This window comes from Vespa mandarinia, chromosome 8 (genome assembly GCF_050613455.1).
Source record: "Vespa mandarinia isolate Hongniang chromosome 8, ASM5061345v1, whole genome shotgun sequence".
NCBI lineage: Eukaryota > Metazoa > Arthropoda > Insecta > Hymenoptera > Vespidae > Vespa > Vespa mandarinia.
In genome coordinates this window covers 6,691,566-6,707,500 of record NC_140817.1, presented here as the reverse complement: position 1 = coordinate 6,707,500, position 15,935 = coordinate 6,691,566, and the positions used below count along the sequence as shown (strand labels likewise).

At 37.8% G+C, this 15,935-nt stretch overlaps 1 protein-coding gene across 2 annotated transcripts in view; it reads left to right on the top strand.

The window, feature by feature from the left end:
- Positions 1 to 15,935, top strand: part of LOC118447553 (uncharacterized) — a 90,750-nt gene that overhangs the window by 30,272 nt on the left and 44,543 nt on the right. Inside the window, exons 1-5 of one of the 2 annotated variants that reach the window (XM_035879710.2) lie at positions 9,409 to 9,786; positions 10,463 to 10,698; positions 12,338 to 12,567; positions 13,173 to 13,474; positions 13,805 to 14,085. In XM_035879710.2, coding sequence (XP_035735603.1) covers positions 9,771 to 9,786; positions 10,463 to 10,698; positions 12,338 to 12,567; positions 13,173 to 13,474; positions 13,805 to 14,085 — 1,065 coding nt within the window. In that variant the 5' untranslated portion in view covers positions 9,409 to 9,770. Of the gene's footprint in view, positions 1 to 9,408; positions 9,787 to 10,462; positions 10,699 to 12,337; positions 12,568 to 13,172; positions 13,475 to 13,804; positions 14,086 to 15,935 lie in introns of those variants that run through there. The other variant, XM_035879696.2, reaches the window with a different exon arrangement.

Here is a 15,935-nt window from a genome sequence, read left to right as displayed (position 1 = left end):
ACTTCGTATGTTTCACATATATAATTATTGTCTATTCCTTCGAATAATTTCATGCATTATGCTTTCCCCCCCCACCCCCTTTAGGGGTAGGATATCTCACGTCACGTGATATATGATTTTCACTATCACCGTTAATTTTGACATCGCTATAATTACATTTATATATTGTTAATATACATTTTGTATAGGAGTGAAATATTAAAATATATGTAAAATAAAATATTTATTGAAATATTTCGCAAGTAAGAATACAAGTGTAAAAGCAAGTAAACACGTAGAAACGGCGATAATCGGCATTGAATTAAGCTTGTTCAATTTTGTTACCTTCGATGTGACATACCACTTGTACGGTAAAATTACATAATCAGGGTTAAATTTTCGATTAATTTGCAAAGATAAATCTTTTCGCGTGAGTGCATATACACGTAAGTACGTGCCTCTCCTTTTCTCTTATCTAATCTATCCAATCAAAATCGTATTCCTTCGTTTCTATTTCTTTTTCAATTAAAAAAACGATCGATTTCTGACAAACGCCTCTCTATAATCAAGCAATACGTAGTAACGCATTAACGAAATATAAATTCACCATCGAGATTATTTTATCTTTCTTTTTCTCTCCCTTTCTCTCTCTCTCTCTCTCTCTCTCTCTCTCTCGTTTACTATATTTAATACGGTATCGTTGAAAACATGTAATAACAAACAGGATATCGTCATTATAACGTAATTTTATTTTATTATCGTGTTATGTAATATCCAAGGCGTTTGTATACATTTATGTATGCATCTATCTATGTATGTAATAACTTATGTAGATACATATACTTACGTCCTGAACAAAAGTATTATCGTTCTACGATAGATTATGATGAGGTAGATAAGATGTTTAGTATGAGTTCATTAATAAATACTCGTTTTCGATGATTATATTATTTTTCTTGATGTCATTCGAAGTGATTCAAATAACAGCTGTTATAGTACTGAAGAGAAAGAAAGAAGGAAAGAAAGAGAGAGAGAGAGAGAGAGAGAGAGAGAGAGAGAGAGAGAGAGACAGACAGAAAGGAAGAAAGAGAGAGATAGAAAAGGAATGACTAGGAGTGTTAATCAGTCCATTTAACGAGTCGACCTGAGTTTACTCTTTTCGGGTTACACTTTTAGTTTGGCTATCGCTAATAAATTTTCTCAGAAAGGATAGATGGGAAGATAATAATCAACTTGTACGTATTCGAAGATCTTCTATGTATCTTCGTTGTGACCGAGCAGAACGAAGAAGCGCAGGATCGCGCCGAGTGCAAAGTTCATCATGCAGGCCGAAAAAGACTCGTCGAACGTGGAGGTGACCGGAGGACTCGGTGGAATGACCCCGCGGATTGTATTGTACCGGAGGCTCCTACGGCTTCCTCGTGGAGGGTAACATATGCGTGATGGCCTGCGAAAGCTACGTCACGCAGGAACGCACGTTCTCTCTGTCTCTCTCTCTCTCTCTCTCTCTCTCTCTCTGTGTCTTTCTCTCTCTTTCTCTGTTTCTCTCTCTTTCTCTCTCTCTCTCTCTCTCTCTCGTTCTCTTCGTTCCTTTCTTGGAGTCTTTCTTGCTTGCTTTCCACCTTGGAAGCATGCATTTGCCAATCTCCTCTCTCTCTCTCTCTCTCTCTCTCTCTCTCTTTCTCTCTCTCTTTCTCTCTTACTTATCGCCAAAGTACATAATATGAGGCTATTCTAAATTTTAGAGTTTAAAGTTTATTTTTAATCATGATCACATGCACACATACACATACGCACATATACACACAGAAGAACGCACAATATTTCTTATCAAAGAATTAATGAAAGAAAATGTTAATTTTAAAATTTGTATCTTTTCAATTGTTCCAAAGTGATTATACATTTTCATTCATTTTGTGAAAATATTTTCATTTTTTTTTTTTTTTATATATTGTAAATTGCTTCTTTTTATTTTTTTAATCATTGCGTATATGGAGATTCGAATGAAATTAAATATGTATATATAAAAAATTTTTTTTTGATTTAACCGTACAGAAAAGTAAATAAATAAAAAAGAAATAATTTGTAACATCTAATGTAATTAATTTCGATGGAATAATTTATATTGATTCGGTAAAAAAAGAAAAAAGTTTTGTCTACGGTATATGTATATGTACATCGAGATAACTGTGAAAAATTTCGTGGTTCTATATATATATATGTATATATATATATATATATATATATATATATATATATATATATACATATTTATAATACTTATGTTCGTTCTTGATCTTGACCCACATTGATTCTCGAATATATTCTGGCAAATTGAACCATGTGAAATTCGTAGAAAAAAAAAATAAAAAAAAGAAAAAAAATAATCTAGACAACGTCGAGACACTTTTATGAGGAAAAAAAAAAGAATAAAAAAGGTTCGTTTGCATACGTTTACGTACATATTTAATTTACATAGATTCTCTGAAATAATATAACACAATGTCCTATAGAATTTCTTGAAAGATATTGACATCGAATAGATTGATGAAAAAGAATTAAAGATCTCGTTCGATCGATTCGCATGCATAGATTTACATTTTCGATTTGTCTATTAGCATATATAATTAAAAAGTCGATTGAATTTCCTATGTTTTGGAATATCTTCCGAACGAAAAAAAAAAGAAAAGCGATGGGAACGTCAAAGACAAAGCAAATATTTCATTGACATAGATCGTAACATATTGTCATAAAAAATTCAATCGATAACTAATATATCAATGTATTTTTCGACGAATGAATAATCAGAATTTCATCGAAATCGTCATTATCATTTATCCGTGTATTTTCAAAGAGATCGATCGACAACTCCTTAATAGATGATCTTATGACGTACCGTAGTATGATCAACGGCGGTCAACATCGTCAGTTTGCGACCATAACGAGTACGGTCACTGTGCGGTTCGCCTCCGGAAACGGAGGTCGAAGTCGAGGACAAGGGTAGAAGAGGGACAAGAAAGAAGGAGAGATAGAGAAAGAAAGAGAGAGAGAGAGAGAGAGAAAGAAGGAACGGGAGAGAACGAAGAGGAGCAATGCATGACATTGTTGACGCCTCGAGCGACTCGACACTTACAATGGGAGCTAATTAGTTGCAGGAATGCGTTGGCGCGTTCCTACGTTAAGTCGAACATGCTCGGCCTCCTAATAAGAAGCAATCGACTATACGTCATATGATCATTCGTAGCGCTGGTGTCGATCGAAGTTTGCCGTTTAACGTCGCTCGATCTTAACTCCGTTGGCTATAAATCGCCACCTTATCTTGCCTTTTACCCCCTCTCTCTCTCTCTCTCTCTCTCTTTTTCTTTTTATATATATACATACATACATACACACACACACACACATATATATATATATATATGTGTATATATATCATTTTTTCACTCACACTTTTCTTTCCACTACTATCCATCTAGCTGTCTATCTATGTATCTATCTTCGTCTCTCATCCAACCTTCTCTCCAGACTCGTGTCGGCTAATAAACGCTTGCGCGTCACGTGACAGCCATTGTGTATATCGCGGGAGACCTCCCATCGCTTGAAAACAGCTGATTCGAGCATTCTCCGCACGACCAAGGTCGAGTATGGTTCTCGTACGTTTTCTTATCCTCTTAGAAATTCTCTTCCTTTCTATGGAATACAGTAAACTCGCAATTTTTTATCTCGAGCGTCCGGTAAAAAAAGAAAAGGAAAAAGAAGAAGAAGGAGAAGAAAAAAGTAAATCCACTTGATGAAGCAACATTCTTAATGAAAATATCATCGACAAGTATCGAATTTTTAGACGATGGAGAAAGAAACAGAGAGAAGCAAAGAGAGAGAGAGAGAGAGAGAGAGAGAGAGAGAGAGAGAGAGTGGGAGAGAGAAATACAATCAACGAAACGGTCCGTCATAGAACACCAGTTGTATTCTCGTAGTAGTAATAGAAGAAGAAGAAGAAAAAGAAGAAGAGGTTCTGCAGGTAGACTTGTAGAGTAAAAGAGAGAGGGATGGAGAGAGAAAGAGAGAGAGAGAGAGAGAAAGAGAGAGAGAGAGAGAGAACATATTTACATAAACGTATCCGCATATGTACGTAGTACGTAGGTACGTAGAAAACGCGGCGAAGGAGCAGAGCGGCTACTGCATTATGCATTAGTCATGATTACAAAGTGGCGAGCTCGTGTGGCGCGTCTATAGTAATAACGGCGTATTTGCGGTGCTTATGATTTTCCACTTGAAATGGGCATAACCCACTTTAATGGGCACGCTCAAGACCCCCTCCCTCTCCTCCCCCTCCTCCTCCTCCTCACCCTCCTTCTCCTCACCCTCCTCCTCCTCCTCACTTTCCTCCTCCTCCTCACCCTTCCCCATTCCACCGACATGTCCTGTTCTCTACCCTAGCTCAAGAGGATTTACAACGAATCTAAAGACGACGGACATGGTCGTCGCCGTCGTCGTCGTCGTCGTCGTCGTCGTTGTCATCGTCGCCGTCGCCGTCGCTGTCGCCGTCGCCATCGACATCGCCGTCGTTACCGTCGTCGTTGTATATACCGTCTGCTGTTCCTATCTTTCGTGTTGATCGTGTTAACGTCATGACGCTGAATTCCTTCATTGCCTCCCGTTTTCTTCCCTCTCTTCCTCCTTTCTTTCCTTCGTGGCCTTCGAAGGTCGTTAAGACGGACCAACGATCATTATTGCCCATTTATATGTCCTGTCGACAAAAACCTTGCGATAAACCTTAAGGTAATTAAAGCGAGGGACATAGAAAGATTGGACAACGTCAAGATGTTAAATATTATATATTGGACTTTATATTAAAAGGTTACATTTAATATAGAAAATAATATATAGTAATGTAATTAGAGAGATAAAATATATAATATCTACGTAAAAAGTTCTTAATAGGATTTGTAGAATTACATTGTATTATCCTTTTTTTTTTTTCTTTTTTATTATTATTTTCTTTATAATTTTGACGATTGATCTATGAATAAAAATTGATCAAATCGATTATAACGAAATATTGATTTATTTTTCAATAAAATAAATATAAATAGATATATATTAGTATAATAAAATATTCATACATAATTTCCGCGATTTTTTAATTTTATGTATATATCTGATTCAAATTTCGATTGAAATCAACAAGGATCGTATCCTTGTTGTTGAACCTTCGACAAAGTGAACTGTTTCTCATAACCAAGCGAGAAAAAACGTTTAGAGAGTTCATTCAATGAATACCTCGATAAAGCCTTTTGCAGAATGAGTAAAAGAAAGACAGATGGCAAATCCAGTCCTTCAACTCGTAATGGTTCAAGATGTCAACGAGAGTATCCATATCCAGAATTGTCCAGTTTCCAACGTTGATCGGCAGGTTCATTCAGAAACGAATCTCGTAGGTTTCTTCGAAAGATAAAAGGGAGAAGAATGGATGGATATAAGAACAAAAAGAGAGAGAGAGAGAGAGAGAGATAGGAAGAGAAAAAGGGAAAAAAAAGAAGATAAAAGCGCGTAAAAGACAATAATGGCTCTTCCTTACTCCGGGAACCTATAATGATAGTTTTACACGGCGATTGCATCATGCGACGCGTGGAACTGACTTTATCGTTCATTAAGAACCGCGAGTCAAATAACCCCGGATGCGGATGCAGGAGTAACTATGCGTGCATGCGTGCGCGTACTCGAGCATACTCGTATTCGCGCGCGCACGTTTGCACTTATAAATCTCGAAGAAACGACAGCCTTGTCGAGACCGACTGGATATACAAACGAAGGAAAATCAACACATATACTTTCACATTCAATACGCTTTTTCGTTTGAATCGTAATCGTATAGATCCTAAAAACCATGAGAGATTGTTCGTCGTCTGGTTAAGAAGTAAAAGGAAATAGGAAAGGTGTTTCAGGATGAAAATATAAAGATTAGATCGAAGGCTACTCATCGTGAAAATTAAGACGTAAAGGATAATTGTAGATATTCTTAATTCGATCGAATAAAAATTATTTAAGGAAGTAACAGATTGTGCATAAAAGAAAAAAAAAACAAAAGAAAATATTATGATCAGGTCATCGGCTTTCGAACATATCGGAAGTGTCTTTTGAGAATATTTCGAATGCATGGTCACGAAGGAACCGTTGCGTTAACGTTCATCGGCATGCATTTTGACAGACCGACGACGACGCGTCATTCATAACATTGACAGATACTTGATTGCAATATTTCTGATACTCACTCCCCAACTCTTCTTTCCTTTTCCTTCTTTTTCTTTTATTACTTCTCTCTAACTCTTTCTCTCTCACTCTCTCTCTCTCTCTCTCTCTCTCTCTCTCTCACATACATACACACACACACACACGCGCACCCTTCTCCTTTCACCACCCCTCATCTTGAAATGGTACGAAGAGGAGACACGGAAGAAGATTCGCGCTGGAATTCGACGAAAGCGGCTTTTAAGCGGCGAGATAATTAACGTCGACCCAGAGACGCGGTGCCATCTTTATTCCTGTCGCGCGCCACTCTATTCCTGACCTCTAAGGTCAATTCGTTTTAGCAAGGAGAGTCGCGAGATAATTTATGCTCAGGCGACTGTATCGCCTTATGAGTGTTTCGCTTCGGTGTCTTTCCTTCTCTCCTCTCCTCTCCTCTCCTCTCCTCTCCTCTCCTCTCCTCTCCTCTCTCTTTTCCTTTCCATTTATTTCGAGACTTTAGTAACACAACGATACGCTATTTCTCATACGTGTACCAACGTCATTTTTTCTGACTCTCAACTAACAGCTGTTATCCTTAAGAAAGAGAGAGATAATATGAAGGAGTGAGAGAAAAGAAGTGAGAGATAGAGGGATGCTTACTTGCTTACATTCGAAAAGATAATTATTGATGGCGAATTCGTCGTTTACTTTTTAACACCTGTTCAAGTTTGTTCTTCTCTTGATATACGATGCATGCCAATATTAAACTTTGATTGACAATTCGTAATCGAAGATGAGAGAAAGAAAGAAAGAAAGAAAGAAAGAAAAGAAAAGAAAGAAAGAAAGAACAAGAAAAGAAAAAAAAAGAAAAAGAAAAACAAAAAAAGAAAAGAAGAATCCGCCAATGTTCGCGCTCTCGTACAAACCTCTCCCTATTCTTTTTTCTTTCCTTTTTCTTTTTTTCTTTTTTTTTTTCTTTTCCTTCTTCCTTTGGCTTCTCTTTTTTCTCGTTTCACGGCATGGACACGACACCGTGTCGAAGTGTAAAATATCGTAACGACGTGTTAAAACGTACCGCGACGTTGCTATACGGGAATACTCTCTTGAACGTTTATCTTTCTATCCTACCTATTCTGCTTTCGAATCTTTTCGAAAACTAATTCTAATCGTAATAATTTCGTAAGAAATATTTACAAAAAAAAAAAAAAAAAAAAAAAAAAGAAAAAAAAAAGAAAAAAAAATATATATAAAAAGAAAATTTTTATCGTATTCGATATGATTATAAAATTAATTAAAGAATAATTTAATAGAAATAGATATGAACTGAAAAGGAGAGAGATAGAGAGAGAGAGAGAGAGAGAGAAAAAAGGGGATACATACAACATAGGATTTTTAATATTAAACGATCAATTTGAATGGATGGGCGAGAAGTACTGGATGCGGGACGACTGGGGGAGGGGGAGGTTTAAAGAGAGGGAGGATTCTATTTCAGACGCAACTGCATGTGGTATATGCCTCGTCTCGTTTTCTAGGACTTTTGTGTATGCGTAGACGTAGAAGAGCAAACCTTTAAAACGACGACACTTTTATAAAACAAACGAACGAAGTCCGTAGACGGAACTATTCAAACGGAAATTATTGCCGGCAATATTTTCCTTTTGACGTTGCTCGCGATAGGCCATGGAAAATCGTAAGTTTGAGGAACGCGACTAGAAATATAGATAGCGGTTAGTTTTATCGTTTGGTTCTTGAAGCGCATCGTTCAAAGAAGAAGAAAAAAGTTTTAAGGAATAACAACCGAACGAACGGTTTTCAAACAATGGTTCTAACTCTTTGACGACGACTCGCAAAGTTTTACATTTCAGTTATGATATTTGTCGTACGTGCTACTCCGACCAGCTACCGCGCTCATAAAACTTTCGTCCTACGGTAGATTATTAAAACGAAGACTCCCGGAAGTTAATGCGAAAAGATAGAGATATATTAGAAATCTTTAACGTTCGAATTTTGTGCTGTGCCGTTTGTAAAACTTATTTTGCGATTATTATTACTTCTCCTTTATCGATAATAACAAACTTGATTGTTTATCTTGTAACATCAAATTAAACGTGTCTAATTATAAAAGAAATTCCCTCAAGTCGATTCACGATTAATAATCAATTTTATCGAATGTTCTTTTTCAATAAAAAAGAAATTAAAAGAAAGAGAAAGAAAGAAAGAGAGAGAGAGAGAGAGAGAGAGAGAGAGAGAGAGAGAGAGAGAGAGAGAGAGAGAGATGATAATTCAAGGAAAGTATAAATTTTTTCACGTTCGGCGAAAAATCAAACGTAATATCGTAGAAAGAAATACGATGCTTTTCGTTTACGATCTCTAACATCTAATGGAATTTTTATGAATAGTCGTAAATATTTCTAGTGTGAAACGATGAAGTCATCCGGTAATGACTGTCGTAGAAATTAATTTTATGAGAATTGTATTCTTACAGCTAGTCCTTGTATTGAATTAATAATTCTAAAAGTGTTTTGAGGATATTATAAAAATATTTGATAAGAAAATTTGAACAATTTGATCGAGATTACATGTATCGAATGTGTAATTCTAATTTGTTTTGTCGAAATAGTAGCTGAGAGTTCGTCGATTGGATCATAGCATCTCAATTAACGGCATCTGTTTTACGATCGGACGATGACCTATACCTGCATGTTACAAGAAATAACATTGCGCCTCCGTTTAGTTCGATAATTTATTTCGATAATTTTATTCAAATTAAAATTTCTTTCTTTCTTTCTTTTTCTTTTTCTCTTTTTTTTCTTTTTTCTTTCTTTTTTTTTTTAATGTCTTAACTTCTACATACATACATACATGTATACATATATACGTATACACATACGTATATATATATATATATATAACTATATACCTGTATAGGTAAATATATAATGAAGATTAATCATACGATAAGAGAATCTTTTGGAAATGGAGAAAGAGCCGATTAAATCGACACTTCGAAGAAAAGGTATTATCCATTCTTGAAATGAGGAGGACATTTAAGAGATGAGAAAGCCTGCTGAATTGAAGCTTGGGAGGAGATCAGAAAGAAAAGCAAGAAGAGTAATGGAAAGATACGAGATCCCTGGTGTATCCGTGCGAGATCCTGGTGAACGTGGCAAAGTAGGGAAGAGAAAGAAAGAAGAAGAAGAAGAGAAAAAGAAAGAGAGAGACAGACAGAGAGAGAGAGAGAGAGAGAGAGAGAGAGAGAGAAACAGAGAAGAAAAGAGAAGGTTGGTGGTATAACAGCACCGGCATCGGCAGTGCGCTCGATCGTATCGGACAGCAAATTCGGCGGTGCGGACGAGTTACTGCCTCCATAAAATTCCAGGCGTTTAACGATGACAAGAATTTATTGGATATTTTTGGTAGCCAGGATGGGACAGTGACCCTGTTGAGTCGTCGTACTCATTGGTCCCTCTTCTTCCTCTTCCACCGTTCTGCCCTCACCTTTACCTGGTTCTCGTCGTTCATTTCACCGTGTAGATAAGTTTCTGCGATCGAGGAAAAAGATAATGGCGCCAAAGACGGGTACATTTATTGAACGTAAATTTCTTATTCTCTCGTTTTCTCGCTTTCGAGAAAAGCTAGCGCCATGATAAAAGTCATCATGTAAACTCTGTTCTCTTTGACTACTATCCCACTTCTTCTTTACCTCTCATACCATTTTACTCTTTTCCCTCTTTCCTTTTTTTTTTCCTCCTCAACGTATTTCATTGAAATACCTGGAGTTGAAAGACAACGTCTTACGTTAACGCGATCCAACGTTAAGAAAGTTTTACGACAAAAATATAGAATATACGCTTCTTTTATTAAATCAATAACGATCAAGTTGCCCTTTTAATTTTATGTCCGATAGCTTTTTCATATCTCTTTTAAGATTATATTAAGAGGTTTTCTTGATAATTAATTGTTAATAGCCAATGACGCAAGTATTCATAAAAATTATATTATTAATAATTATGTTGTACAATAATAATTATAGAGGATATCAAGGATTAATATGATAGATAATGGAGAATTAATTTGAACTATAATCCGTTTAATTTAAAATTTGTACTTAGATCGTTGATTACGATTTTAATCTTGAAATCGTTCTTATCAATATAATTATTGAATCGATTTATTTATTTATTGTTTTCATAATTTCTTAATAAAAATTAAAATTGTTCAGGGACAATTAATTAATGTCCGATTGATGTTATAGGTGAAGCGTCTGGTGAAAACGCGTCCACGGGTACTGGATCTCGTGGTGGCGATCGTGGAGAAGCAGCGGATTTAGGAACGCACACAGAAGAGAACGAGGAGACCACCCTGGCCGCGAACACAGCGGTCGACGGCAGGGGCGGAAGCCCCCAGGACGCCCACCTCTCGGGTTCGGCTACTAGCAGGCCTTCAAGAGGCAGAAGACGTCAAAATCAAAATGGTCTCGATACCGCTCAAGTGAGTTCACTGTCTCCGTTTATTAATTTCCCAAAGATATATTTTAATTAATGATTAAAAAATATACGCACGTCCTGGCAATAACTCGGTTTATTTATTTATTTAATAAAATTAAAGCAGTGCGATCGCGTCGTAAATTATTCAAAGTATTTTTTTTTTTTTTTTTTTTTTTTTTTTTTTACGTTAATTCATTACGCAAGAATAAAAGAAAAATATAAAACGAATAATTCCCATTGATACGTTATATTATATTTACCAATCCTTTTCTTTTTTTTCTCTTTTTTTCATTTTCAAAATTATCATTTTTATTTTTTGACAATTTAATATGGACCACCTGAGAAGATATACGTGAATAGAATTATCGATAGGTACGAAGGTTACACGTAGTCAAAGTTCTTTCTCTTTTTTTTTTTTTTTTTCTTTCTCTTGATCTTTCGATCTCGTCGAGAAGTTCGAGGCGTTTGAACAAACACAGAAAGGTAGGAGCCCAGGACCATACGAATTTTCGAAAGAAGAATCGTCGGCTTTGAGTGTTTGATCGGTCTTCGCGTAGCACTCGATGAACACGTGCGAGAGTTTCGAGAGATTTTCTTTGCATTGTGTGACGTAGAGGAATAAAGATAGAAAGAGAGAGAAAAAGAAAGAGAGAGAGAGAGAGAGAGAGAGAGAGAAAGAGAGAGAATAGAAAGAGAGAGATAGAGAACTCTCTTATCCTTTGACCGGTAGCCACTGTACATGTGTACTCGAAGAGTCCCGTTCGAAATCTCTGACCGGTCGATTGACTCACGTATATACAGACGATGTCAACCTCGTCGAAAGGTGCAGTGTCATTCTTTCGTTGACACACACGCGAGCTACGTTTGACGCTTCTGTAAACGTTTTAGAACGAATGCAAGAGTGGTAGAGAGAAAGAAAAAGAGAAGCGGCACTCGGTATAGAGCTTTTAAAAAGTCTATGGTCATCCTTGAAAAGAATAGTCACCGAATGACACACTAGATTCCTTCCTACTACCGTATCTTTTATCTTTTTCTCTTTATCCTTCTTTTTTTTTTTTACTTCTTTCTTTCTTTCTTTCTTCCTTTTTTTATTTTTTATTTCTTTTTTTTTTTCTTCTTTTTACTTTTTGTTTTCCTTTTTCTTTTTTTTGTCATTATATTCACGATTTTACTTGGAAGAAGAGCCGCGCTCGCAGTCGAGGCGAGAAAGAGATTTACAGTGGGCTCTTTGAAACAAGCAGCCTTCTCGTTCTCGGGGACTCCTTAGGGAACCTATTCTACCGCCAATCGAGTCTCGTTCTTCTTGGTGTCACGTGGTCTCCGCACCGGTAGCGCTCTCGCCACGAAGGAGTTAACTCTTGCGCCACGCGTTGCCTTCATTACCATATCTCGGATGCAATCTGTTCTCAGGGAATTAATGCGACCGAGATATTTCCTACTAGTCCGTACTATCTCTCTCTCTCTCTCTCTCTCTCTCTCTCATACCGTCTACTATCTCTTTCTCTCTCTCTTTTTTTCTTGGTTCTAAGACGAGAGAGACCTCGAGTGAAATCGTAAGAACGCATTTCCCGATCAAGGACGTATTAAACGAGATAACCGAATGACTTCCCCCTTATTGACGACTTTTCTACGTTTCGTTTCAGGTTAAAACAGAACGACTAACACCTGACAATAACTCGACTTCGTCGAGAAGCGTAACGCCATCGTCGTCGAGTCATCCAGGGACGCCACCAAATGCGACATCCCTCGGTGGACCCGAGGGGCCACCACCACCGCCACATCATCTCAAGCACATGGAACAGATGATGGGACGTAACTGCAGTGATTTTATGAGAAGCCTCGCCGCAAAATACAACAACGCCAATCCTAACGAGTACGTTTCCTTGTTCGATAAAATATATATGATTATATGATACACGCTTGCGATTTCTATTATTTCAAGGAAAAATTTATTCAAATGTTTAATTCCTCTTTGAATAAATGATCGCACGTATCCTTTCGTTCGTTTTCATTTAAAGCATTTCTGTTGATTTCTATATCGTTGGATCGGTGTTTCGAGGGAAAACGATTAAGACAGTTATTTTTATTATCAATATTAAATGTATTAACGATAGTAGCAACAATATATACATTATTAATAATAATAGTTCGTTAGACAAAACATGTTTCTACAAAATGTTCTTCCTTTCGTTCCCAAATCCTATCGTCCTCTTTAGATCTATTCACACACACACACACACATACAACCGTTCGCATTTCTCACGCGTTCTCTCACTTATTTACACGTGCTTGCCGCTTAACTCACGTTACTTGCCACGCAACTTGGTAATAAAAATTCTGTACAAAAAGGGAAAAGAAAATAGAGAAAACATAAAAAGACGCCTTGATGTTTAAAAATCTTACAATGTGAGAAAATTGTGAGAGAGCATTGATTGCGTGAAGATTTATCGATCGAGAAATTTTATTGTTTGTTCTCAGTTACTTCAGTACCCTAAGAAACGGTTATCCTCCTGGTTTGGATCCAAGGTTTCCTGCGTTTAAGACCGCAGCCACACCGTTCGTAGGTCTAATGGCCCCTCTTGGAGCGCCACAACCAACCACCGTTCAAACCACCTCGCCTCTCTCCAATAAGGATCCCAAGGAGCAGAAACAGGATAGCATATTCGGGAACCCGGTCTTTCCTCCTATGCTCGATATGTCGTCGACGCAAGCCCTTTTGCACATGGTGCGAACGGCGAATGCGGCACAGAACGCTGCCGAACTCGAGACTTATCTCAAGGGTAAGTAAAAATGTTAATTCGTAATTATAACACGAATATATTGATTTTTATGATAAACCTTATGACAAATCTTAATAAAACCGTAAAAAAAAAAAAAAAAAATAAAGAACAATAAGTTTCAGACATACAATTTTCGATTTCGATATCGATGATTTTACGATTTTCATTATTTTTCAATATCTTCAATATTTAACAAATTCAATATTTCACAAATCACAATAATAAATTTCATTTATTTATATCCATGAGAAACAAAATAACGAAGGACATCGTCGCGTAATCCCAATTGAAAATTCTTCTTTTATCGATAAAACAATTTTTAATCAATAGGTGCGAACAAACGTGACGCGGGAGTGACGAGTCCTTTGGATCTCTCGACTCCAGGAGGATTTGCACCTCGTAAAAGGCAAAGGACAGAAACGAGGAGATCAGGGAGCGTATCTCCGAAACCCAAAGCTACACCACCTGGTCCAAGCACACCGCCACCTGTCAGATGTCCCTCCTTATGCGGCCACATGCCGTGCGGCGATGGACAAGCGGTTAATCGTTGGACCATCGAGGATGTCGTCAATTACGTCTCCTCGATCGACATTTGCGCGGAATACGCTCAGGTAAGTTTCACATTTTCTAACATCTTTGATTCTAACTCGGGCTAGATACGGATAAAAGAATTTGCGGATAGAGAGAGAAAGATAGAGAGAGAGAGAGAGAGAGAGAGAGAGAGAGAGAGGGAGAGAGAGAAAGAGAGCAGTTCGATCAAAGTTATATAGTAGTTTTGCTATCTCTTTCTCTTTCTCTCAGCATGCCGGGAATAGTTTTAATTGCTTTTGAAAGTCGCTCTCGTAACGACGCATCGCGCAATATTCTCCGAAGCGTTCGCTCTTCTATTTAACTCCTACGTCAGGTGAGGCAACTGAAGGATCTAGAAGGCTCCGAATGACCCGACATCAGTCAATCCGGACAGTCGGGAAGACGAGGGGCCGCGTGCCAGCTAAGGAGAACTCTATAATGACCCCTTGAAGCTAGCGGATCGACCCTCCTCCAATCTCCTCGTCTCCACACTTTCTCCCTTCCTCCCTTCTCGCCGCCACTCTCTTATCCACCGGTGAAATTCATCCGCGAGCCGAGTGCAATCGCTTTTCCTTTTTTCTCTCTATCTTTTTTCTTTTATCTCCCACTCCCGTTTAACCAAGAATAACAGTTTAGATCGAAAGTCTCGATTTCTTTTCGCGAGATATTCTTATATCAAATTGACCTTTTTATAAAAGGATAAACGAAATTTGGAATCACGATCGTTGTAAGCCATCTTTCAGAATAATTTAACAGGGATATCGCCCGTCAAGAAGGATTCTTTCACGAGTTTTAAAAAGAGAAAGAAAGAGATAGATAGTTAGATAGAGAGAGAGAGAGAGAGAGAGAGAGAGAGAGAAATACTGGCAATCTCTCTTGCATGCTGTCAGGTTCGATTATCCTCGGCCTATCGTTAGGCCTCGTTTACGGTTACGCTCTTCGAAACGTCAGACTGTCAAGGCCGTGAATTTTTGCGCGAACGCGCTTGGCATGCATATTCATGACACACTCACTGGAAACGCAATCGAAGATGAGAAGAATGAGAGGAGAGGATGGAGGGTCCTCGAGTACTTCGATCTTCCGTCGAGCAGATTCGACAATGACAAGGGCCGAATGTGATTATAATACTGGTACTTTGTACCTTCAAGAACTCTCTCTCTCTCTCTCTCTCTCTCTCTCTCTCTCTCTCTTTCTTCCACCTTTTATTCTTTGGTTTTTTTATTTTTTTATTTTTTTCGAGACAGAAAGGAATAAAGTCCAAGGAGTTCCTGGAGTTAAATTTTTTTTTTGCTCTGCGCAAATAAGGCACCGCGAGAGAAAAAGGAGAGTAAGAAAAAAAGAGAGAGAGAGAGAGAGAGAGAGAGAAAGATAGAGAGAAAGAGAGAGAAAGTGAGACGGATCTTCTCGAAATTATGGCACCGATCCTTATCTCCATAAAAGGATACCGCGGAACGGATCGACGACGGTGAGAGCACGATCCTTTACGTAGATTCCCTCGAATTATAGCATCGATCCTTATCGGTTCTTCTTCTTCTTCTTCTTCCTCCTCCTCGAGACTCCGAAGTGCCTGTGCTTGTGCTTATGCTTGTGCTTGCACGAAGCCAAGTGTGTGCAGTGCAGTGCAGTGAATTCGCCCTCTTCTTTTGCGAACATTACTCGCGTGGCGTGAAATACTCACCGTGAGCGGGGAAAGGAGGTAATTAATATCGCGCCGCGATATGACGCACCAAATGGTGCTTAACGATTATGCCTTACGATTTATTTACTGAGCAATGAAGATCTACGACTATCGCAGTCGTATTTCACGTTAGAGGAAAAGAGAAAGAGAGAGAGAGAGAGAGAGAGAGAGAGAGAGAAAGAGAGTTAAAAAGAAAGAGAGAGTGAGAGAGAT